Below are 24370 nucleotides of genomic sequence, written 5' to 3'. Positions count from 1 at the left end.
CACCTCCACCCTGGGCAAAAGCCAGAGACAACATGTGGAAAACGTGCCATACAGCCCTCCCCTCAATACTTGCTCAGATTTGCTAGCCCTGCTCAGTCTCATAGGCTCCCTCCCTGCACAGCAGCTGCTGCAGACAGCAGACTGGGAGCTACAGCAAGGGGGAGGAGCAACAATAAACAGCTAGGAGGTGCAAGGAGAAATGCTGCTTCTGCCTAGCACAAAAACCAAAAGACCACTAAATAATCGGAAAGGGCTGCCTCAGATTAATCACAAAGAGGAAAACCGCCCATGCTACAGCTGACTGGCATGAGATGATGAAGGAGCTATGACACTGGGGGGATATTCTCATTAGCGGCAATCATTAGATTCTCAGACACAGTAAGGAAGTTGAAGTACAATTCAGAAAGTCAGGCTACTTAGAAGTCAATGTCTCTTTTACCCTGGGAGTTGTGTGAGGTATCTACATTCCACCCACTGATCAGAAACTTCCCCATCATACCACTTCTGTGCTTGTTTTTTTAAGAGTACGTTTTGCCATCTGAAGTCACAAATTGTGCATACATGTTAGGAGCACAGTTTTTCCACAAACTCATTGTGTGCGTCTGGGACATCAGGAGCTGCATTTGCTCTTGGGCTATTTCATTTTAGCTTCCCCAAGATAGTCTATGGCCGACATAACTGATCCTAAGTAGTCTAAATTGCTTGGTCACGGAAAAGTCAGCTCTGGGGTAGCACACCTGCAAGCACTGGCTTGCTAAAGAAAAAGCATTAGAAAATAGACTATTAACTACGATTTATACATTTTTATTAGAAAACCATGGGCATGTTTGCATGTCATGACATTTTAATGTTAACACCCAGATGCAACATGCCCCTTCAATGAAGGACACAACATAAACGTTTTTTGGAAAACACGGGGTCAACACTATGTAATAATTTAACGAATTACAAAAGTTTCTTCTCACACTTCAGACTTGCATGGTCAAAGTACATAACTCGAAAGTTGCCAACCCCGAAGCAGCACAGCTCGACTGACTCTTCGGCGAGGTTCAATAACGCAGGGCTGCCTCACACTCCTCCGCCGGGGGCGGCCAGCCCCACTGCTCGGCACCCCGCTCCCTCAGTTCACCCTGCAGGCGCGGATCATGAGGAGCTGAAGCAGGATGAAGACGGGGGACATGATGAGTCCGTACCAGAGCTCCGTGCTCTGCTCCACGAGCTTCTGACACAGCAGCATTTCGAAGACGAACTTGAGGCTGAGGATGGTGAGGATCCAGAAGAGGCGAAGGACCGCCAGGCGCTTCTCGCCGTCCTGGAACAGCCGCACGGAGACGATGGTGGTGAAGTAGGTGCTCAGGCCGTCGGCCGCGAAGAAGGGGACGAACACGTTCCACCAGGACAGGCCGGCGCCGCCCCGGTCCACCCGCAGCACCAGCAGGACGGAGAAGCCCAGCAGCGCCAGCCCGTGCAGGAAGAGCTCGAAGGTGGCGAAGCCCAGCCACTGCACCAGCTCCCGCAGCGAGAACAGCATCGCGGGGCCGCCCCCGACCCAACGCTCCCGCGCCCGCCGCCGCCTCCTTCCGCCCTGCGGCCGGCGCACGCTGATGCCGTCACCGGAAGCGGAAGGAGCGCGCATCCGGCCGGCCGGCCGCGGAGGTGGGTGCGGGGGGGCGGCTTGGGGGGCGTCGCGCGGCCGGCGGGCAGGTGACGTGGGGGGCCGGGCCGGGCCGGGCCCGGCGGGGCGCAGAGCGTCAATCAACACGTGGGTGTCCCGCTGCGGGCCTGAGCGCCGGGCCAGGCTCACTGCCCGGTCGCCGCGCCCGGAGCCCCCAGCCGCCGCGGTGCTCGCGGAACAGTTCCACGCCCAGAGCGAGGTGGGCTCAGCCCGGCAGGCAGCGGCCGTTGTGTTCCCCGCCCCCGGCGAACGAAACAGCCCAGCCGGCCGGCGGCACAAAGCGGCGTCGGGGCTTTCGTGGGGCAGACCCGCTTCTTCGGCTCTGGCGACAGGGCTCCAGAGGGGCTCTGCCCCGCGAGAGCTGGTGCCTTGCTGGGCGTTGAAGTGCTGCGGGACGGCGGGCTTGTTTTGCTGTATTGCTGCATTTCACCGCCCCCGCTTCACTAGCCAGCAGACAAGCGCGCCCGTCACACCCTGGCTTCCACTGCCTAGTTAATGCTTTTGGAGCGTGGTCCCCAACACCCTCTGCCCCCCAGTTCCAAATTCCTGCAAAGCCCTCCGTGGTGCTGTTTGCTGGGACATAGTGATTAATGAGTTGGCAGCTCGTTAATTTAGCTGGCGTTAGAAGAAGCGGGCATTACTGTGAAACCTCATTACCTAATACATTAGTCAGTCTTTCAGATGCTACAGGACTACCTTTTATTTGTCATGTTTAATGCACACTCATTTCAGTCTCTACTGAGCTGGGTTAGGTTAAAGAAAGTTAAACAAAAATAGTAGGTTTAAGTGACACCAGGTATAAGGAATAAAGATAGAAAGGATTACAAGTAAATAAATGTAAAATATACATTAAGACTTAAGTTCAGTTTCAACAAGTTACAATCTTTGCATAAGCAGGTTTCTTACTTAAATTTAATTCATAGTTTTCAACAGCCTTTGTCGAATGATGCCACCAGACAGTGGAAATCTGAAATGTGATAGGAGTAGCAATCAGTATTGGGGGTGTGTCTAAAGAGATGCTTTACGGCACTGGAACCAGAGGTGACTTCTGGGAAGGGCTCAAGGGAGCACGACCCATGGGACAGTTCCCTATGTGGCTCCTTTCCTTGCCACCCCCTAGCCCAGGGAAGAGCCATCTCTAGGAGGATGCAGGGCACAGTACGATCTGAATGGGCCACATCTCTTCCCTCCCCACCCCCACTCCACTCCTTCCCCCGGGTGATGTGGCCTAGGGCACTAGTGTGGGGTCTGGCACCAGCAATAGGGGTTGGACCCTCCCCTCCTCACACTCACCCTGTGGGCAGGTGGTAGGTCAGTCGTGGCTGACTGGTCTTCCTGATTGGGAACCATCCTGGCCTTGCTGTGGGGAGATGAGACTGGAGAGATGTCTGTCCCGTGAAAAGTGGACAAGTGAGGCCCTCTCTCCCCACCCCTGTTCTGGTACCACTTGTCACTGCACAGCAGTGACCTGTGGAGCTGCCTAGGAGATGCTCAGGTGCCTGCTCAGAGCAGATGGAAGGTCAGGCGCTACCCAGGGCTGGAGCCAGATCAGGGAGGGCAGCCTGTCAGCTTTGGGCAGCCTGGGTCCCTCCATCTGGTTTGGCAAGTCTCAGCTAAGGCAGCTGGATTTGGAGGGTGGGGTGGTAGGGGAGCTCAGAAGCACAGCCTGGCCATGGGGGTGGGGTAGCTCAGTGGGTTGAGCACTGGCCTGCTAAACCCAGGGTTGTGAGCTCAGTCCTTGAGAGGACCAACTAGGGCAAGTAGATTTTTTATAGGGTAAGCCCATTGCTCAGTGAGGAGGGAGAAACAGTAACAGGAAACTTGGAAATGGCAGAGATGCTTAATGATGTCTTTGTTTCAGTCTTCACCGAGAAGTGTGAAGAAGGAATGCCAAACATAGTGAATGCTGGTGGGAAAGGGGTAGGGTTAGAAGATAAAATAAAAAAAGAACAAGTTAAAAATCACTTAGAAAAGTTAGATGTCTGCAAGTCACCGGGGTCTGATGAAATGCATCGTAGAATACTCAAGGAGCTTATAGAGGAGGTATCCGAGCCTTTAGCTATCATCTTTGGAAAATCATGGGAGACAGGAGAGTTTCCAGAAGACTGGAAAAGGGCAAATATAGTGCCCATCTATAAAAAGGGGAATAAGAACAATGCAGGAAACTATAGACCAGTCACTTTAACTTCTGTGTCAGGAAAGATAATGGAGCAAGTAATTAAGGAAGTCATCTGCAAACACTTGGAAGGTGGTAAGGTGATAGGGAACAGCCAGCATGGATTTGCAAAGAACAACTCATGCCAAATCAATCTGATAGCTTTCTTTGATAGGATAATGAGCCTTGTAGATAAGGAGGAGTGGTGGATGTGGTACACCTAGACTTTAGTAAGGCATTTGATACTGTCTTGCATGATATTCTTATCAATAAACTAGGCAAATATAATTTAGATGGGGCTACTACAAGGCGAGTGAAAAACTGGCTGGATAACCGTACTCAGAGAATAGTTATTAATGATTCTCAATCCTGCTGGAAAAGTTTAACGAGGGGTTCTGCAGGGGTCTGTTTTGGGGCCGATTCTGTTCAATATCTTCAATGATTTAGATATTGGCATACAAAGTACGCTTATTAAGTTAGCAGATGATACCAGGCTGGGAGGGGTTGCAACTGCTTTGGAGGATAGGGTCAAAATTCAAAATGATCTGGACAAACTGGAGAAATGGTCTGAGGTAAAGAGGATGAAGTTTAATACGGACAAATGCAAAGTGCTCCGCTTAGGAAGGAATAATCAGTTTCACACATACAGAATGGGAAGCGACTGTCTAGGAAGAAGTAAGAGAGAGTTAGCTGTGCTAGTCTATATACTATAAAAAAAAAAAGCAGTCCAGTAGCACTTTAAAGACTAATGAAACAATTTATTAGGTGATGAGCTTTTGTGGGACAGACCCACTTCTTCAGATCATATGATTAGAAGAAGCGGCTCTGTCCCACGAAAGTTCATCACATAATAAATTATTTTGTTAGTCTTTAAAGTGCTGCTGGACTGCTTTTTTGTTTGTCTAGGAAGGAGTATGGCAGGAAGGGACCTAGGGGTTATAGTGGACTACAAGCTAAATATGAGTCAACAGTGTGATGCTGTTGCAAAAAAAAAGCAAACATGATTCTGGGATGCATTAACAGGTGTGCTGTGAGCAAGACATCAGAAGTCATTCTTCCGCTTTACTCTGCGCTGTTTAGGCCTCAGCCGGAGTATTGTGTTCAGTTCTGAGAGCCGCATTTCAAGAAGGATGTGGAGAAATTGGAGTGGGTCCAGAAAAGAGCAACAAGAGTAATCAAAGGTGTAGAGAACATGACCTATGAAGAAAGGCTGAAAGAACTGGGCTTGTTTAGTTTGGAAAAGAGAAGATTGAGGGGAGACATGATAGTGGTTTTCAGGTATCTAAAAGGGAGTCATAAGGAGGAAGGAGAAAACTTCTTCTTCTTGGCCTCTGAGGATAGAACAAGAGGCAACGGGCTTTAATTGCAGCAAGGGAGGTTTAGGTAGGACATTAGGAAAAAGTTCCTAACTGTCAGGGTGGTCAAACACTGGAATAAATTGCCAAGGGAGCCTGTGGAATCTCCATCGCTGGAGATATTTAAGAACAGGTTAGATAGATGTCTGTCAGGGATGGTCTAGACCGTAGTTGGTCCTGTCATGAGGGCAGGGGGCTGGACTCGATGATTTCTTGGGATCCCTTCCAGTCCTAGTATTCTATGATGATAACCAGGATGGTAGCTGTGGGGGACTACATCATCCCTCCATCATCCCCAGCTTGTGTGCCTGCCCTCCCCCCCGCCCCCCCGCAAGCTCCTCCTCCCAGGGCAGGAGGAAGGTCTTCCGCATGCTTTCTCACAGCTGCCTGCCTGGCTCTTGCTGTCAGCACCTCCCAGGGATACAAAATTTGTATCCATAACTGAGCTGCTAGCTGTGGAAATGGTCCCAGGGTATAAAGCGTATTTGCAGGGCTCTGGGCAGATTTTTGTACAATTTGTGGCACTTTGTGTCCAGTTAGTGTTGTTGTTCCCATTAGCTGTGTCTACACGTGCCGCTTCTTTTGGAAGTGGCATGCTAATGAGCTGTCTGGAAGATGCTAATGAGGCACAGATGCAAATTTTCGTTACGTTAGCATATCAGCATATGGCTCAGAGTCCAGAAGAAGTTCTTCTGGACTCCAAAGGACACGAGCAGACACATGGCCTGTGGGGATCTTCCGGAAGGAAACCCTCCTTCCAGAAGCCCCTGCTTCCCCAGAATTTTCCTTCTGGAAGATCCCCGCAGGCCGCATGTCTGCAGGTGTACTTCAGAGTCCGGAAGAGCCACGTGCTGATATGCTAATGAGGCGTGGAAAATTTGCATCCATGCCTCATTAACATCTTCTGGACAGCTCATTAGCATGCTGATTCTGGAAGAAGCATCACGTGTAGAGACAGCCATTCCAGAGAGCAAATCTCTGCTCTTGTGTGTGTGGGTCTTTTGCACAAGAACAAAGGGTGGAAAACAGAAAGGGACTCAAGGGAGCCCCAGGACAATGGTGCTGCAAGTCAGCAACAGCTGGTGGGAATGGGGCCTCATCCGACTCTGAATCCGCTGTTCTCAGCTGCCTGGACTTTGAGTCAAGAAGTATCAGAGGGTAGCCGAGATAGTCTGTAGCTTCAAAAACTGCAAGCAGTCCTGCAGCACCTTGTAGATATTTTGGAGCATAAGCTTTCATGGGCAAAGACCCGCTTGGTCAGATGCATGATTGGGAGGGGGATTTCAGAGGAGGATTTAAAGAGGGAATCTCAGTAAAGGGGAGGGCCAGAGCTGACGAGGTCTGTTCACTGAGGGTGGATGTGGCCCATTATTGGCAGTTAATGTGGAGGTGTGAACATCAGGAGAGGAGAAATCAAGTCAGTTCAGTCGGGGGGGATGTGGCCCATTGTCAATAGCTAATGTGCCCCACGAATTCTTGTTTTTGAGTCAACAGTATCCCCTTAGTCGGGGCTGCCAGCAAGTCCTTTCCCTGCCTACTGGCTCGGCTGTAGTAACCAGGCTGCGTTGCCCCTGTGGTGTTTGGAGACTCTCCAGTGTGAGTTAGGGTTCAGCGCCCCCTTCCCCCTCGTCAGAGGCGCATGGATGGTCACTGGTGTTTTGCAGCTGAGCAGGCGGCAGCCCTGAAGACACACCTGGCCCAAGGCTGCCCACCATGGCAGCAGCAGACCTGGGACTAGAGCCTGGAGTCCCTGACTACCTTGATCTAACCATTGGACCGTTCGGCACACCGGCATTTGCCATCTGCTGAAGCGTTCTGTGGTGGTCCCTGGGACTACGTCCAGACTGATCCCGCTGAACTGCCCGGAGGGGCTCCTGGCACGGTGCTTCCCCGAGCTGTTAGAGAGCGTGGCAGCTCCCCGGCACTCGGCTGAGCCGTTTTGTCTCCTTCAGATGGCGGAACGGAAGATCCTTGTTCTGTTTGGCAGCCAGACGGGAACAGCTGAAGATACGGCCGAGAGACTTGGCAGAGAAGCCAGACGGCGCCACTTTTGCTGCAGGGTGGAGGCTCTGGACAGTTACCCTGTGGTGAGTTTGGGGTAAAGTGAATGTTGAGGCCAAGGAGAGCTGAGGTGCTCTCAGGGTGTGCTGGTAGCGCACCACCTGTACACAACAGGGCTTGGCTGGTGCACTGTCACTCAGGGTCACCTCGCTGACACGCTGTATGCTGCTGCAGGAGACTGAGAACTGGGGCAGGAGCAGAACTGGTTTTGAGCTGTGTTAGTGCAAATTGGCGCCACAGTGACCTCAGCACAGCCATTTTCGTAGACTCCTAGAACCCTAGGGCTGGAAGGGACCTCAGGAGGCCATCTAGTCCAGCCCCCTGCCCAAAGCAGGATCAACCCCAACTAATCATCCCAGCCAGAAATATGTCAAGCTGGGACTTAAAAACTTCTAGGGATGGAGATTCAACCACCTCTCTAGGCAACGCTTTCCAGTGCTTCACCACCCTCCTGGGGAAGTAGTTTTTCCTAATGTCCAACCTACTCTTCCCCTTCCTAATGTCCAACCTACTCTTCCCTCTTCCCCTTCTGTAACTTCAGACCATTGCTCCTTGTTCTGCCATCTGTCACCAGTGAGAACAGTTTCTCACCCTCTGCAGAGCTCCCCTTCAGGAAGTTGAAGGCTGCTATCGAATCACCCCTCAGTTTTTTCTTCTGCAAACTAAATAAGCCCGAATCCCTCAGCCTCTACTCACAGGCCGTGTGCTCCAGTCCCTTAACCATTTTCTATCCAACCGGGATCATGATGTGCCCTGTGGGAATGGGGAGGGGAGACCTGGGATCTGCAAAGCCACTTTCCCCCAACACACACGTCTTGTTAAAACCCACTGTTAATGCTGTGCTGGAGGGCACTGGGGGGCAAGAGGCTCTGACAACAAGTGCTGGGCCCTTCTGAGTCCACAGCTGTCCCGTGGGAACCCAAGCTCCTGCACCTGGGCAGGTCCGTGCCGACTTGCCTGTCCCCAGCCTGCCTCCCTGCTGTGTGAGCTCTGGGGCTGCACAAAGGGTGTGGGCCTTGCTGGCAGCAGCACTGTGGGAGACACTGGGCTGTTCAAGGGCAGGTCACACGGGGAGAAGTGTTACCATCGGGGCCTTGGGGATCAGGCGGAGGCAGAGAACACCACAGCCCTGGTGTGAGTCCTTCAGCGCTGTGTACAGCTAGGGCTCTGAATGCTGTAACTCGCACCCGCTGCCTGGGCCCTGGGCCATGCCTGGTGCTGTGCTTTGAGCTCCCATAAATTACCCCTGCTGTGACGGTAATTACTGCGGGGGCTGGGTCCTGGGTTGTGCTGTCACCCGAAGGGGTGTCTGACTGGGGCATGCAGGGCGGGGACAGGGGGTGCTGCAGTGCCGTGGGGCACGAGGGATTGGCACGTGCGGGTGGGTGGGCAGGCGGTACGCTGGGCTGGGCGTGGAGCTGGGCTGGTGGTGGGCAGGGGCTGTGTATGAGTTAGGCGAGGTGGCAGTGTGCGGGGGCTGAGCCCTCGGTTGCACTGTTAGAAAGCCGCTTATGGCCAGCGTGACACTGGGATGCTTGTGGCTGCATGGTGCTTAGATGGCCAGAGCTCAGCTAGGGCCGTTCCTGGCCAGCACGCCCCTTCTGTGCGTGGCTGGGCTTGGGACTGTGCCGGAGGGCTGCATGTGGGTTTGTGGGGGACAGTGGTGTGTGCGTCTGGGGCTGTGTGGGGAGCGCTATTGGGCGGGCTGTGCAGGGGATGGGGGCATTGGCTGGGGGGGGGCTGTGCAGGGGGTGCTGGTGGGGTGTTGGCTGGGGGTGCCGTGCAGGGGGTGGGGGGATGGGGTGGGGGGGTTGCCGGGGGGCTGTGCAGGGGGTGGGGGGATGGGGTGGGGGGGGGTGGCCAGGGGACGCAGAAGGTCGCAGGCCCTGACACACGTCCATGTTTGCTGTGGTGCAGGCCCAGCTGATCCATGAGGCGTTGGTGGTGTTTGTGTGTGCAACCACTGGCCAAGGGGACCCACCTGACAACATGAAGGTAGGAGGGGCCTTGTTCCAATCCCTGCTTTTCTGCTGACGTTATTGCTGCTGCGGGTCTGCCTCCTTCGCCCCCTGTGGCTGTTTGGGAGCCGATTGTTTCCCAGGCAGGCGGCTGCAGGTGGCACCCGCCGGCAGCCATTGGCGGAAGGGTGGGGGTGTGTCGGGCATCAGGGGGGCTGTGTGGACACCCAGATGGGAGCCAGAGCAGGGGATCATTGGGCTACAGCCGCGTGCTCTGAGCTACTGTGTCCTTTCTCCTGTGGACGAGGGATCCCCATGTGACCAGAGCCCCCAGCAGCCTCTTTTCAGGGGGGCTTTGGGGCAGATGTGGAAGGCAGGGCACTGGGAGCAGCTTGCGTGTTGTCCTGGTGCCATGGCATGGCAGGGCTGGCTGAAGGCTCCCTGCCAGCTGGCCCCACGGGCAGGCCAGTGGGTGCTTGGGGGCGTACCCTTCATCTCTGAGGCGCAGCCGAGCCGCTTGCCCGCCTGGGACAGACGGCACTCAGACCCTGCCCTGCTCAGGCGGGGCAGGAGAGGACAGAGCAGCCTATGGAGGCGGCAGGCACTGGCCAGGCGGTTCTGACTGCGTTTGCTTGTAGAACTTCTGGCGGTTTATCTTCCGAAAGAACCTGCCCCCCACCTCCCTGTGCCAGATGGACTACGCCGTGCTGGGCCTCGGCGACTCCTCCTATCCCAAGTGAGTGGCTTTGCCCCAGCCAGGTGTTATGTACAGCTGCCAGGTTTCCATCCAGCCCGGGGCTTCCTGCAAGCTGCTGCTTCCAGCACTGAGGGAGAGCGGCCCTTGTCCTGGGTCAGCCAAGTGGCACGTGTGGGGGGAGCGGCCCTTGTCCTGGGTCAGCTGAGCGGCACGTGTGGGGAGAGCGGCCCTTGTCGTGGCTCAGCCGAGCGGCTGCTCTGACAGAGGGTGGCCCGTCGGGTGGCTCAGCCGAGTGACTGCTCTGACAGAGGGTGGCCCGTCGGGTGGCTCAGCCGAGCGGTGCGCCTGCAGACAGCGGCCTGTGCTATGCCGCGATTCCCTTGTACGGCAGCAGCCGAGACGTGGTGGCAAGCCGAGGTTCTCTTCTGCATGGCCTGCGCTGTCTGGAGGAAGCCGTGGGGAGGGAGCTGCTCCTGGGGCAGGGGAAGGGGGAGCTGCTTTGCTGGGCATTCAGAGGCTGAGGGGAGGGTGGGAGATGCTTTTGTACTGACATTAAAACCCATCCTTGAAAACCAGGCAGTCCCTCCCTGGGGCCAAGTAGGGCCATGGGATGTGCTGCCAGCCTGGCTGTGGGGCTGGAGCCGTCCCCAGCTGAGGGAGCTTGGCCAGTCGTATCGGCTCAGTGAGCGGCCAGAACTGCCCATGTGGGGCAGAGCAGCCAGGGCCATGGGCCATCAGGATTGTGGGGGGCTGGGGCAGAACCCGGCCCCCACTCGGCTGCCTTGGTAGCACTGGGGCTATGTGCTCCCAAAGGCCAAGCTGGGTCTGTCGCTCTCCTGTCTCGTGGCGCAGGTTTAATTTTGTTGCAAAGAAGCTGCACAAGCGACTGCTGCAGCTCGGGGCCAACCCCATCCTGCCGGTAGCCTTGGGAGACGACCAGCATGACTTGGGGTAAGCACCCTGCGAGGGCGAGGGAAGGGCCGCCCGGGGGATCCCACCTCTGGCTTTGGGCCTCTTGAGAGGGCTGGGGCTGTGGGTGCTGCTCACCAGCTCGGCCAGCATGGTAAAGCAGCGCGCTCCGATTTCCTGGCTCTGGAACTGCGCCACTCCTGCCCCTGAAATCTGCCTGGCTGCCCTCCCTGCTGCTCCAGGCCTAGGGCCAGCCCACAGTCGTCCAGCTGCAGGCCTCTCCCCTTGCCACGCACCTCACTCCTTCCGAGCAGAGTCCCGGCTTTCCTGGCCTGGCTACCTGCTCCCCGCCGTCTCGGCTTGTGCCCCCTTTGCTCCTGCCCTGCTGGCATTCCCCACTCCAGACTTGCCATCCCACCAGCTCTTCAGCCCCTTCTCCCAGGCAGTTGTGCACTTGCATCAGCCGGCCGGGCCTCCCAGCAGGTTAAGCTCGCTGCATGGACTTGCCCTTCGGAGCGGAGCCTCATTTTGCTCCGGTTTATGCTGAGCTCTCCCCCTTGGGTTCCAGCTGGGTCAGCTGTCCTGTCCAGAGTGCAGCAGAGCACAGGCAGCTGGCAAGACCTGCCACACAACGTGCTCCTGACCCATGGCCAAGCTCTCGCCAGGTAACCCGGAGCTTCTGGCCCCGGCACAGAGCCCCTGCAGCCTGGGTGTCTCCCAAGGCACCTGACATGTGCAGGTGCTGTTGCTGCTGGGAGCCCATGGGAGGCGCTGCTGCCTGTCAGGCACCTGTCTGCTGTGCCGACTGCTACTCCGCCCTGTGCCTGCAGAGAGGGCCCAGCCTGGGGATGAGCTCCACGCCGGGAGACATGACCCCGGTGTTCAGCGCCAGTGGGGGCAGCCAAGGTGTGGCTGTGCCGTGGGCAGTGCCGCCGCCAAGCTCCTCCCCAGCATGCTCCGGCTGGCTGAGGCAGCACTGCAGGAGGAGGGGCCTGTGCAGTTTAGGGGCTGGGGCAGAAGCAGCGGCAGGGCCCAGCGGTTGCCCAGCTCAGTGGCACAAGCCCTGCTGCTGTGCGTGCTCACCCCCTGCAGGCCGGATGCAACAGTGGATCCCTGGCTGCTGGACCTGTGGGGAAGGATCCTGCTCTTGTACCCGCTGCCTCCCGGCCTTGGCATTATTGGCGCGGATGTCCCGTGAGTACCGGGGGTGGGCACAGACTGTCTGCTGTCCCAGGCTTGTTCTGGTGGGCACAGATCTGTGCCCTGTGCGCTTGGTAGGCAGCTTCCTGCCCCGGGCTGCCAGAGCCCCAGTCACCTCCGGATGACGGAGCCTTGCTTCGACCCAGGCTGTTTGGGGCAGCAGAGAGACATGAGCACCAGCCTCAGGTCAGGCTGCTAAGGAGCAGAGCACTCCCCAGCTGGCTGTGAGCTCTGTACAGAGATTTCATCAGCCAAGTGTCAAGTGGGAACTCCTCTGGCACTACACCAGCCTAACCATGGAGTCCCAGCCCGTCCCCTGGGCACTCCAGGCTGCCTCACCTTGCAGGTACATCTGCCGCAGTGGTAAATGGTCTCTCACACCAAAAATCACACCAGTATTGTGTTCCAGCCAGTCCCAAAGCACCACTCACCTCAGATCCTGCACAGAGACCGTGCTTGTAGCTCTTCCCAAAGCAAACCACAGTGGAAGCCCATTTGTCTGATCTAAATGGGACTGGGGCCAGATCAGATAATCAGAACTTCAGATGATCAGGAGGGTGAGCGGGGCTCTCACTATCAGCCCTGCTGCCCGGGGCAGACAGCCTGAGCCATCCGTTTCGCTTAATACAGAGATCAGGGTAACCGAGGCTCAGATGAGCCAGGTTCTACTGTAGCTAAGGCGTCTTGCCTAAGAACAGGGCTCGGAGAGTGCTTTATCAGGGGAACCATCAGCACGCCAGGGAGGCTTAGGTTTAGATTCAGGTTCCAGCAGGTAAGAAAAGCTGCTAGAAGGCACCAGCTCTGTGTGGCTTCTCATTCTGCATGGTAACTTCCAGGAGCCCGTGTCCTCCAGCCTGTGCTCCTGTTGCAGAGCTAGCAGCTGGCTCCTGGTGGTGGTGTGGGCGTGGGCAGCAGGTGGTCCAGGGGCCGTGCTGCAGGCCTTGGGAGTGACTGCACTTTACTCTTCCCTGCAGCTTACCCTCCAAGTTCACTTTGCACTTCCTGGACGAGTGTTCCCGTGGCCAAGAGGGGGAGCGGCTCTGGCCGGGGGCAGCCGGGCGGGCCCCCTCTGAGCAGTGCCCCTTCATTGCCCAGATGGTGTCCAACCAGAGGGTGACGGCGGAATCGCACTTCCAGGACGTCCGGCTCATTGAGTTTGATGTCACAGGCTCTGGGATTGAGTGAGTCACCCCAAGACCCACTGGGTTTCTAGGGATGCCTGCCACTGCCGCTCTTTGGGAGGTGTTTTGCTGTGGCAGTGACCCCTGACCTCAGCCAGTCTCTGTCTCTGCTGGAGCACTGCCTTCGCGAGGCAGGTTTCCTTTCTCGGGCTCTTTGCTGGCTGGAGCAGACACGCCGTGCTCGGCCGCTGAGCAGTCTGTACAGGGCTCCCAGGGTTTGGCTTTCTGCACTTCTTCCTGTCCCATTATCAGACTGTCCACCTGTGCAACGGTGGGCCCACCAGTCAGATTCCCTGCCACTGAGCAAGGCCCCAGGCAGCATTTCCTGGGAAGGGAGCCGGCCTCATCCCACGTGGGGGTGGGGAGATGTGCCCCCAGGCAAGACCACATGGACTCCATGTTGTTGGGTCCTGGGGGCATCTGCTCTCCAGCTGCTTAGCCCGTCCTGGGCTGGCTCCCTACTCAGGGGAGCTCATGGAAGACTGGGCTGTATTTTGGCCCTAGCTGGGAACTGGGATGGGGAACAGTTCACCTGCCTGGGCAGTATTATGAGCATAGATGGAGGCACAGATAAGGACATCAGTGCCAGCATAGGGAACACAACAGCTGTCCCTTAGGAAGTTCACAAGTAACATCTGCGTAGATGAAACGGCGGCTCTTCAGCGCACGCGTGCAGAGTGGGCTCTCGTACGGATGCAAGACCTGGCGCACGAAAAAGGCTTCAAATCACAAGCGACAGACGTTCATACGCAGCTGCCAGAGGTTCAACCTTCACGTCCAAGGGAAGACTTGGGCACAAGTGAGGAGCTTCAGAAGAGAGCAGGACAAGAACCACCTGATGTTCAAATCAAGAGAAGGAAGTGGGGGTGGCTGGGCCACATGCTCAGAAAACCACCACCCAGCAGAGCCTGTCGAGCTCTCACACGGAACCTGCGAAGAAAAGGCACCAGAGGACGACCTCGGGCAACGTGGAGAGGGTCTGCTGAGACTGAAGGACAACAGCTGGGGCGCTCCTGGAGCCAGCTAGAAGTTCTGTCCCCGGACAGAGTGAAGCGGAGGAGACGTGCAGCTGCCCTGTGCTCCGCATGGAGCACAAGCGTTACGGAGTAGCAGTGGGCACTGGGACGGCGCTGCCAGCTGGCGCGGGGCGGGGAGTGCGCTCAGTAGGGTTCCCCTGGGGGGTGGCAGTGAAGGAAGCAGCGAGGTCGGCAGAGTGACTCCACGCGTGGGAGGGGCCTGCAGCGAGGAAGAGGCGTCTGCCTTGCTCCCGGTGCTCGGCAATCCCCCTTCCAGACCCCTCCCTCTCAGCAGCCTTGGCACCTGTCGGCTGTGTGGGAGGAGCGGGCTGCGGTGGCGCCCAGGGCTGGGCTCAGCTGGCACGCGTGCTGTGCGCCCTGCAGGTACGCTGCGGGAGACGTGGTGATGATCCAGCCCCAGAACGCCCCGCAGGACGTGCAGCAGTTCTGCCAGCTCCTGTGTCTGGATCCGGACAGACGCTTCGTGCTGAAGCCCTCTGAGCCCGGTACGGCCGAACGGCTGCTCCGTTCCCTCCTGTCGCGGCTCTGTTCCGGCTCCGGGCCCTGCTTCCTGCACTGCTGGAGCCTGGGAGCGTACTGCAGGGCTGGGAGGCCAGCCCATCCCCCGGCGCCCAGCCCATCCCCCCGCTCACTCTCCCCGGCGCCCAGCCCATCCCCCAGCTCACTCCCCCGGTGCCCAGCCCATCCCCCCAGCGCCCAGCCCATCCCCCAGCTCATATCCCCCTCCCCCCGGTGCCCAGCCCTTCCCCCCGCTCACTCCCCCTGGCGCCCAGCCCATCCCCCAGCTCACTCCCCCCAGTGCCCAGCCCATCCCCCAGCTCACTGCCCCGGCGCCCAGCCCATCCCCCAGCTCACTCCCCCGGCGCCCAGCCCATCCCCCCAGCGCCCAGCCCATCCCCCTGCTCATATCCCCCTCCCCCCGGTGCCCAGCCCTTCCCCCCGCTCACTCCCCCTGGCGCCCAGCCCATCCCCCGGCGCCCAGCCCATCCTCCAGCTCACTCCCCCCGGCGCCCAGCCCATCCCCCAGCTCACTCCCCCGGCGCCCAGCCCATCCCCCTGCTCATATCCCCCTCCCCCCGGTGCCCAGCCCTTCCCCCCGCTCACTCCCCCCGGCACCCAGCCCATCCCCCAGCTCACTCCCCCCAGTGCCCAGCCCATCCCCCGGCGCCCAGCCCATCCTCCAGCTCACTCCCCCCGGCGCCCAGCCCATCCCCCTGCTCATATCCCCCTCCCCCCGGCGCCCAGCCCATCCCCCAGCTCACTCGCCCCAGTGCCCAGCCCATCCCCCGGCGCCCAGCCCATCCCCCTGCTCATATCCCCCTCCCCCTGGTGCCCAGCCCATCCCCCCGCTCACTCCCCCCGGCGCCCAGCCCATCCCCCAGCTCACTCCCCCCAGTGCCCAGCCCATCCCCCTGCTCATATCCCCCTCCCCCCGGTGCCCAGCCCTTCCCCCCGCTCACTCCCCCAGTACCCAGGCCATCCCCGGCTCCTCCCCCGGTGCCCAGCCCATCCCCCGCTCACATCCCCCCAGCGCCCAGCCCACCTCCCCACTCGCTCACCCCCCGGCGCCCAGCCCATCCCCCCGCTCACTCCCCCCAGTGCCCAGCCCATCCCCCTGCTCACTCCCCCGGCGCCCAGCCCATCCCCCTGCTCACTCCCCCGGCGCCCAGCCCATCCCCCTGCTCTTTCCCCCCCCCAGCGCCCAGCCCATCCCCCTGCTCACTCCCCCGACGCCCAGCCCATCCCCCTGCTCTTTCCCCCCTGGTGCCCAGCCCATCCCCCAGCTCACTCCCCCCGGCGCCCAGCCCATCCCCCAGCTCACCCCCCCCCGGCGCCCAGCCCATCCCCTTGCTCACACCCCCCGCAGGTGCCCATCCCCCAGCTCACCCCCCCCGGCGCCCAGCCCATCCCCTTGCTCACACCCCCCGCGGGTGCCCATCCTATCCCGCCCCACCACACATCCCTGGCACCCAGCCCATCCCCCCACTCACCACCACCCCCCGGACTGGTACTCCTGTTCTCGGCATGTGCAGGGCAGCTGCAGACTGCGTGAGAGTGGCAGGGCCCCAGCTGGTTTGGTCTGCGCTGCAGGGGTGAGAGGCCCAGCTAAGCACCTGAGTGAGAGATGGTGCAGAGCCCTGGCCCAGCCACCCAGTGCCCCATCTCCAGGCAGGGCCAGTCCCAGTGCTTCAGAGGAAAGAAGCCAAACCCCAGAGTACAGGTGGGGAGGGGAGAGTCCCTCAGCCAAAGACCTCAGGTAGTTAAGACGTAACCCAGAGCTTGTTCCCTGAGCTCTGACCCACCCTTCATTCCTCCTCATGGAGTCCTCATTTACCTCTCTGGAGGGAAAGCGCCAAGGGCTGGTGCCACCCTCATATCGCTTTGGGAGGGGCCACCAGGAAATCCAAAGCCCCTGCTGCCCGAGGGTTACGGTTGTGGGAACAAGAGCTCAGATGTTTGTGCCTACGTGCAAACACACCTGAGTGCAGCACACGCCAGCACGGAGAGCCCCGGTACCGGTGCACAAAGCCACCCGTTTTTCTGCCCCTTTCGAGGCATTGACTCGACTGGAGCGGAGCGGAGCCAGGCGCTGGGGCAGCCCAGGTGCTTTGCTTTGGCCTCCCTGCGAACGAGCTGAACCTGTCCAGCTGGAGGCAGCTCCGCTCGCCCGCTGCACGTACTTGGCCAGCAGAGCCTCCCGGCGCCTGTCGAGACGAAGGCCGCCTCAGGCAGCCTGAGGTGCGGGGAGGGAGCTCCTTAGCAGCCGCGCAATGCGCCTTTCTGCCCTGACCGGCTCAGCGTCAACCTCAGGAGCTCGCTGTCTCCCCGTGCAGGAACCCCTCTTCCCGCCCACCTGCCGCAGCCCTGCACCATCCGGCATCTGGTCACGTGCTACCTGGACATTTCCTGTGTTCCCCGTCGCTCCTTCTTCCAGCTCCTGGCCTGGTTCTCGCCGGATGACCTGGAGCAGGAGAAGCTGCAGGAGTTCAGCTCTGCACAGGGCCAAGAGGAACTCTACAGCTACTGCCACCGGCCTCGCAGGACCACCTTGGAGGTAGGACAGCTGCCTGTGAGTGTCTGCTGTCTGGGGGAGCTGCCTGGAGTGCTTGCGTTTGCTTGGCCTTGGCCTGGGCCTGGCCCTGCTCCCTGAAGCTGGACAGAGGAAGAGGAAGTGTGGCACAGACACTGCACAGCCAGGGTTGGTGAGGGCCTCCAGCCTTCTCCTTGCTGGCAGCAGCTGGGCCCTCGCAGGGAAGTTTGCCTCCGGTGCAGGGTCCCAAACACCCAGCAGCAGAGTCCTGGCCTTGGAGGCCAAGGAGCATTGCAAAGGGGGTAGCAGGGAGCAATGGGGGAGGGGCAGAGCTGTGTGAACAAAGGGAAAGTGGGATTGTCCGAGCGTGTTGGATATTTGAGCTGCGTATCGTTATCCAGCCCTCCTACCCCTCCCCTCCCCGGTGCAGCCATCCCGCCCCAGGTCCCACCCCTACAGAAGGGCAAAGGGCTCTTTCCCATTGCCCTCACGCTGTCCTCCCTGGGCACTGCATGGGGCAGAGCTGCTGCCCGTGGAGATGGGCTGAAAGTCACCTTGGCTGGGCACTCCCTGACCGGTTTGATGTGCAGCTCTGCTGGTTCCTTCACCCAGGATTTCCCTTTGGAATTCCCAGCTCCCTCCCCGGGTGGCCAGCCACTCGGGAGATGGGGATTCCCGCGGCAGAGACCGGGAGAGGGAGGGCAGGAGAAGAACCTTAAGTGGTGTAGACAGTTTGCCTGGGGCAGCCCCAGATGCCAGCAGTGGGCAGCTCTCCGCTCGCCCAGGCTCCCTCTGCTTGGTGTGCGCACTCTGTGAAGGAGCGGGGCTGGGTGCTCCGGGCGGGCTCTGGTGTGCAGGGTGGGGCAGAGCCCAGGCTCTTCTGGAGGGGCTGCAGTGCAAGGACATGGCCACAGGCTGCCCCACTGCCAGGTGGCCTTCCAGGTGGACAGAATGGTAGCCGTGGGCGTAGAGCCTTTGTGAGATGCGTCAGGTGCTCCCGGGCGGGTTGAAGTGCTCGGTGTCACTCCGAGGCAGGTTTCTCACCCTTATTCTTGTGGCTCTTGTCTGCACCTCTCCACTTTCTCCATGTCCTTTTGGAAGGGCTGCACAGGGGCTGGCTTGGCCATGCGCCATCTGCCTCATCACCAGCATTGACCGGGGCTGAGGGGCTGCATCTGCTGGGCTCCTCAGGAGCTTCTCCACAGGCCTGTCCCAGGGGAAGCGCAGACCATCGCCCTGGCCCTGGCCTCCTTTCTCACCTCTCTTTGGTGTCCACAGGTCCTCTATGATTTCCCTCACACCACAAGTGCTCTCCCGCTTGACTACCTGCTGGACCTCATCCCCCGCATCCAGCCCCGGGCCTTCTCCATCGCCTCCTCCCTGCTGGTAAGGAGCCCCGGCCTTCCTGTTCTCCCACTGAGGGGGCTGGGGCTGGGCTGGCTGGGGCTGATGGCTCGCTGTGTCAGAAGGCTGACCAGTTAATCGGTAAGCGTGAGGCTTAACCGCTTGATGCCAGTGGCAGCCAGCAGTGGGACCCCATGGCTGTAGCAGGCCGCAAGTGAAAACAGTTAACTGCTTTAGCATCCCTAGAGCCTGGCAGCGCCCACAGCCGGAGGAGGTGTCTGCTTCTGTGCACCAACCTCCAGCCCTGGCCGTTCCCATATCCTCACTCCTGCGCCCCTTGCACTCACGGGAGCTTGGCACTGAGTGTAGCAGTAGGGCTACATCCCCTGGCCGGGGACAGCAGGTGGCGATGAGTTGGGGGCACCTGGACTGGGTGTGCCCATGTGCGGAACGTGGTGCCATGCTGGGACAGTGCTGTTGCATTGCCAGCCCGGTTCATGTCCGGCGGGAGGGTAAATCGCGGACAGTCAGTGGCACTAAGCGATGTTCCTGCTAATCTTTTCCATCCACGTGTGGAATAATTCCTGTGCGCCCCGAGGCGTGCGTGAATGTGCACCACCACTAGAGAAACATGCTGCTGGCCGCGGGCGCTCTGCCCATCTGCTGGAGTCCCTTAGCAGGGGCACAAGCGCCCAGCTCACAGGGATCCCTGCAAAGGAGCCTGGCCTGTGGGGCGAGCGAGGGTGTGAAAGTGCTGAACAGTGGTCCGGTAGCTGGCAGGGTTCTCCTGCCTTTGGGGCCAGCAGGTCCCCTTGCTTGAGCTGTGTCCCGAGGGCCTCTGCGGGGACCTTCCCTGCATCCAAGGTGCTCCTGGCGTGCAGGGAGCTGCCAGGCGGGGGTCCCAGCAGAGCTTTGGCTGGCAGGGTTCCCTGTTCTGCTGCCACACTGGCGGCTTCAGGCTGGATGGGACATCCCAGTGGGGAGACCAGTAATGGCCTCCCGGTCAGGCCCTGGCCCCAGCCTGCCAAGCAGAGTCCAGCCGCCCCAGGGAGTCATCACCTGCCTCCTTAGCTGAGCCCGTCCCCTCTGCTTCTACCCCGCCCCCCCGCCCCATTGTGCTCATCTCCAGCTGGGCGGGGCTGCACCTTCCATGCTGTCTGTGTGGAGGGCCCAGCACCCAGGCTGCAACGGCTGGGGACGTTGTGTCAGAGGGCACCTTTCCGCACCCAGGCTCTGCCCAACAGAATCCAGATCCTCCTGGCTGTGGTGCAGTACAAGACACGCCTCAGCAAACCCCGACGTGGCCTCTGCTCTTCCTGGCTGGCATCCCTCCGCCCTCAGCAAGGTAACGGGTCGCTCCGGGTGCTCCTCGGCCACAGCCCCCCTCGCCCCCCCGCCAGAGAGAGCTGCACAGAGCTGGGCGTGGCTGAGGCCAAACTCGCTGTGCAGGTACTCAGAGCCGTGACCCCACCCGCTCTCCCCTTGGCTCACTGCCCCCCTCTGACCGCCAGCTCCACCGGCCACACGTCCTGCCCCCGTCCTAAGGACCCGAGCCCCTCTCTCAGTCCGAGCTCTCATGCAGAACCAGGCTGAGTCCAGCCTCCCGGGTCCAGCACTGATGCTGTAAATGCCCGCTCCTTGTCCGGCTCATCGCCGCAGGGCCGTCCGCTCCGTGCCGGGATCCCCGGCGGGGAGGTGGGGAGACCAGAAAGCCATCCCTGTATCAGAGCGGCTTGGCCTTCCCACGCTGCTGCCATCCTTGGGGATACCGACTCCTCCAGCGCCAGGGCTGGGTCTGTGCGAGGAGCTGGCACTGCTGCCATGGGATCCAGGGCTCGCCTGGCAGAACAAGGACCGTTTGGCCCCTTGGGTGGCAGAAAGAGAAGGAAGAACAGTGGGGTCGGACACCCGCGGGCGCCTCGGCCGAGCGCTCTGCAGGCCCCGAACACGCGGGCGCCGGGCGCCTCTGCTCCAGGGCCGTGGTGCACTCTGCATTTCCCCCATGGTGCAGGATAACGGCCCCAGGCAGTGCCCTCGCAGCGGCGGTTCCAGGGCCTGACTGCCCGGCCTGGTCCTTTGGCAGGGGACGTCCGGGTGCCTCTGTGGGTGAAGAGGGGAGGGATGACGTTCCCGGCAGAGCCAGACACCCCCGTCATCATGATTGGCCCTGGCACGGGGGTGGCGCCCTTCAGGGCCGCCCTGCAAGAGCGCATTGCCTGCGGCAGGAGAGGTGAGCGGCTCCCTGGGGACGATTCCTGCAGCAGACTGCAGGGCCTGCTCTCTGCCAAGGGAGTGCCTGGTGCGGTGGGGGGTGCTCCGGGGGGGGAGGGGAGTGCTTGGGGATGGAGAGGGGTATACTGGGGGAGGGGGGTGTCGAGGGGAGGGGTCTAGGGAAGGGGGAGGGAGATGGCATGTACTGGGGAGGGGTGTGCTGGGGGGCGGTGTCTGAGGAGGGGGAGGGCTGTACTGGGGTGGGGGTGTCAGAAGGGGGAGGGGTGTGCTGGGAGGGGAGTGTCTGGGGAGGGGGAGGGGTGTGCTGGGTTTGTTGGGGGGAGCGGTGTCCTGGGGGTGTTGGAGGAGGGGTGTGCTGTGAGGGGGTTGTCTGAAGAGGGGAAGGGGTGTCTGGGGGGTGTTGTGGGGAGGAGTGTGCTGGGGGGTGTTGGGAGGGGTGTTTTGGGAGGGGGTGTCTGGGGAGGGGAGGGGTGTGCTGGGGGGTGTTGGGAGGGGTGTTCTGGGAGGGGGGTGTCTGGGGAGGGGAGGGGTGTGCTGTGAGGGGGTTGTCTGAAGAGGGGAAGGGGTGTCTGGGGGGTGTTGAGGGGAGGGGTGTTCTGCGAGGGGGTGTCTGGGGAGGGGAGGGGAGGGGTGTGCTGGGGGGTTGTTGAGAGAGGAATGTGCTGGGAGGGGGGTGTCTAGGGGAAGGAGAGGGGTGTGCTGGGAGGGGGCGTCTGGGGAGGGGGGTGTTGGGGGTGTGTGCTGGGAGGGGGGTGTCTAGGGGAAGGAGAGGGGTGTGCTGGGGGATGTTGGGGAAGGGGAGGGGTGTGCTGTGAGGGGGCGTCTGGGGAGGGGGGGTGTGCTGGGAGGGAAGGGTTGCCTAGGGGAAGGGGAGGGGGGTGCTGGGGAGGGGGAAGTCCAAGCACTAGAAGGGGGCCAGCTGCACGGGCAGCCTGGGGGTGGCAGCCAGGCCTCCAGGCGGGAGAGATGAGGTGTGGGGTGCTTGGGCCCTGTGAGGCAGGTCTCTGGCCTGCGGGACTCGTGGGAAGAGAGGCCCCCAGCCTGGGGGAGTGCCCTGCCCGCGCAGGGGCGGCTTGGACGCCCCTCGGGGCGGGGGGGAAGAACACTGGCGGGGAGGGGACGTCCTGGCCTTGGCCCCTCGGCGGCGCTGCTGGTGGGTTCCCAGAGCAGGCCGAGTGAGGCCGTATCAGACCCAGCAGGCGGCCAGCGCTGCCTGTGTCTCAGCAGCAATCCGGGGAGTTCCCACGCAGGTCCCCACGTGCGACCTCTGGAGCCCAGGGGCCTGGGTGAGGGTGAGCGGCCCCATGGTTGGCCTGCTGCTGTGGCCTTCCCTGCAGCGTCAGAGGTGGCCTACAGGGCCGGGCTCAGTGCCCTCTGTGGTTGGCTCCTGATGGTCATGCCCGTCCCTCTGCCTGCGGCTCTTCTGTTGCAAGGCTCCTCCCCGGGGCGTGGGACCGCTCACTCCGGGGCGCCCTTGCTTCCTCTGCAGAGAACTATTTATTTTTCGGCTGCCGCCAGCGATCAAAGGACTTTTACTGCGCAGCGGAGTGGCAGGAGCTGGTGAAGAACGGACATCTGACTCTCTTCACAGCCTTCTCCAGGGACCAGGTCAGTGAGTGCAAGGAGCGCAGCCTCTCCAGGCAGGATGGCTTTGCTGAGCTCTGCTGCTGTTTGATGGGCAGGACATGCTCCCTCCCCGCAGCTGTAGGCGGACCAGGGCTCTTTGTTAACTGGCAGGTGCCTTGGAGCAAGACACAGGTCACAGGAGGGGTCGGGGGGGCAGCCTCTCTCTGGGGTCTTGCATCCAAACCAGACCCACTCCCGGACGTGTCCCTGCTCCTGGCCCTTCCCTGAGAGACGTGGCAGTACGAGAAGGCCTTTGACGGTTGTAAGTGCTTTGTACAGTCCGGTTAAGCTGCGGTGCTGCAGGCCTGGGTCCGTGACCTGCCGTCTCCTTGGGCCGTGCCACTGTGGGGCTCTCTGAGAGCCAGCGTGCTTTGCTAGACACTGCTCCCACCCTTGGGGAAGCGATCTCTTTGTGAGGGCAAAGTCGGGGTGAGCTGAGGAGGCGGGACGGGGGCTGTGTGGGCCCCCTGCTGTGTGAAGCACTGTCTGCTTGCACAGTGCTGGGGCTCTCTCTGGCTGCAGGTGCCACTCACCTGCAGAGGACTTGGCCTGGCCAGGTCACTGACTGTCCTGTAGGTTTTTCTGCCATGCTTGAGGTGGAAGGAGCTGGCCTGCCTGCCGGCATTCCCCGCGAGTTGAGCTGTTCCTCTGCTGAATGGCCGTGCAGCCTCTTGGTGTGTTCCCAGAGAGCTGCATGGCCTCTGGGTGGCAGTGGATCCTTTAGGGGTCCCTGGTCGGGTGCTTTGGTCTCCCCTCCCTATCGGTTCAGCAGGGCCAGCCCCGCTCCAAGGGAAACACATACCTCACTGTGGTGCCCCTACGCTCTTCTCAGTCACTGCCTTTTTTAACCCCTCTGCCCGGCATCGTGTCGTAGGGCGTCCCCTGGCCAGCGCCAGCTCATTGCTGCAGGCTGGGAAGGCAGACGGCTGGAACGGGGAGTGTCACGTTAGTCCCGGGGGTGCTCAGCTGGGAGGGGGATGACGCCTAAGAGGGACAAAGCTGGAAGTCAGTTGTACGTGCGAGGAAATGTGTCCCCGGGACAAGGCAGAGAGGAGTGTAGTGCTGGCAAGGAGGGGCAGCCTGCAGCCTCAGAGCATCCTGCCCATGCAGAGAAGGCTTGGAAAGGGTGGGCACTGGGGCTGTCAAGGGGAGGTCCCTGTGCGGGGTCCCCTCAGCTAAGCAATGGCACCGTGCTCCTCCCAGGGCACGGCCCTGCACCTCGCTGCTGCCACTCGCCTGTGGCACCTGCCCTGGGCTAGCAGGTGCTGAGACCCGGCCGGGCCTTTCCGAACTTAGGGGAGCGACCCCTCGGCTGGGGGCGGTGCGGTGCTGTCAGCTGCAGGGATGTCCCGCTCAGGCCATGCAGCAGTCGTCCTGGGCGTGGGCTGGCTGGGGATACTGCTTTGCTGAGCTCCCAGTCACACAAGTCCAGGCCTGCTCCTGGCTCCGAGCGGCATGGCTGGGAAACCCGCCCGAGCCGCGGAGTTACACGCCCTCACACCGGTGCAGAAACCCGCTGTCGGCCAGAGGCCTTCCCACACCCTGGCTCTGGCCTCCTGGGGATGGGAGTGCCGGCCTCCGGGGCAGGAGCTACTCTCCAGCAGGCGTAAGAGCCTCCCGCCCACCCTGCAGCTGGGAGCAGCTGCAGCCATGCCCTGTGCTCAGTAGCGCCCAGGCCAGGCTGAGGGCAGGACCCCGAAGGCACACAGTACTGCAGACAGCTTCTGCCCTGCATGGGAGGGTGGCGTGCTGAGCCGGGGCCCAGTGTACCAGTGTCACCAAAGGACGGCACTGGGGGAAGGTGCCTGCAATGCGGGTGCCCCAGGCGGAGGGAAGGGGGGTGCTGGGCGATGCGGGTGCCCCAGGCGGAGGGAAGGGGGGTGCTGGGCGATGCGGGTGCCCCAGGCGG

General features: G+C 60.7%; 2 protein-coding genes across 4 annotated transcripts in view; one reads left to right on the top strand and one right to left on the bottom strand.

The window, feature by feature from the left end:
• Window positions 1-788: 788 nt before the first annotated feature.
• On the bottom strand, window positions 789-1589 carry TMEM203 (transmembrane protein 203). The gene has a single exon (XM_075015445.1). It carries the CDS (start codon window positions 1529-1531, stop codon window positions 1121-1123), a length of 411 nt encoding a protein of 136 aa, XP_074871546.1. The 5' UTR covers window positions 1532-1589; the 3' UTR covers window positions 789-1120.
• A 46-nt stretch (window positions 1590-1635) lies between these two features.
• NDOR1 (NADPH dependent diflavin oxidoreductase 1) overlaps window positions 1636-24370 on the top strand; it is a 33069-nt gene continuing 10334 nt past the window's right edge. The window contains exons 1-13 of one of the 3 annotated variants that reach the window (XM_075015442.1): window positions 1636-1656; window positions 7138-7272; window positions 9164-9241; window positions 9843-9940; window positions 10754-10852; window positions 11903-12004; window positions 12985-13191; window positions 14592-14713; window positions 17063-17283; window positions 18538-18645; window positions 19834-19948; window positions 20687-20833; window positions 22325-22443. In XM_075015442.1, coding sequence (XP_074871543.1) covers window positions 7138-7272; window positions 9164-9241; window positions 9843-9940; window positions 10754-10852; window positions 11903-12004; window positions 12985-13191; window positions 14592-14713; window positions 17063-17283; window positions 18538-18645; window positions 19834-19948; window positions 20687-20833; window positions 22325-22443 — 1551 coding nt within the window. In that variant the 5' untranslated portion in view covers window positions 1636-1656. Of the gene's footprint in view, window positions 1657-1682; window positions 1875-7137; window positions 7273-9163; window positions 9242-9842; window positions 9941-10753; window positions 10853-11902; window positions 12005-12984; window positions 13192-14591; window positions 14714-17062; window positions 17284-18537; window positions 18646-19833; window positions 19949-20686; window positions 20834-22324; window positions 22444-24370 lie in introns of those variants that run through there. The other 2 variants (XM_075015443.1, XM_075015441.1) reach the window with 2 other exon arrangements.

Source organism: Carettochelys insculpta, chromosome 21, assembly GCF_033958435.1.
Source record: "Carettochelys insculpta isolate YL-2023 chromosome 21, ASM3395843v1, whole genome shotgun sequence".
Taxonomy (NCBI): Eukaryota; Metazoa; Chordata; order Testudines; family Carettochelyidae; genus Carettochelys; species Carettochelys insculpta.
Note: the sequence above shows the minus strand (reverse complement) of the source record. Positions and strands in the feature narration are given on the sequence as shown.

What these genes read in the sequence shown, in the direction of transcription:
- TMEM203 (XM_075015445.1), bottom strand. Translation starts at nt 1,531, where the DNA reads ATGCTGTTCTCGCTGCGGGAGCTGGTGCAGTGGCTGGGCTTCGCCACC.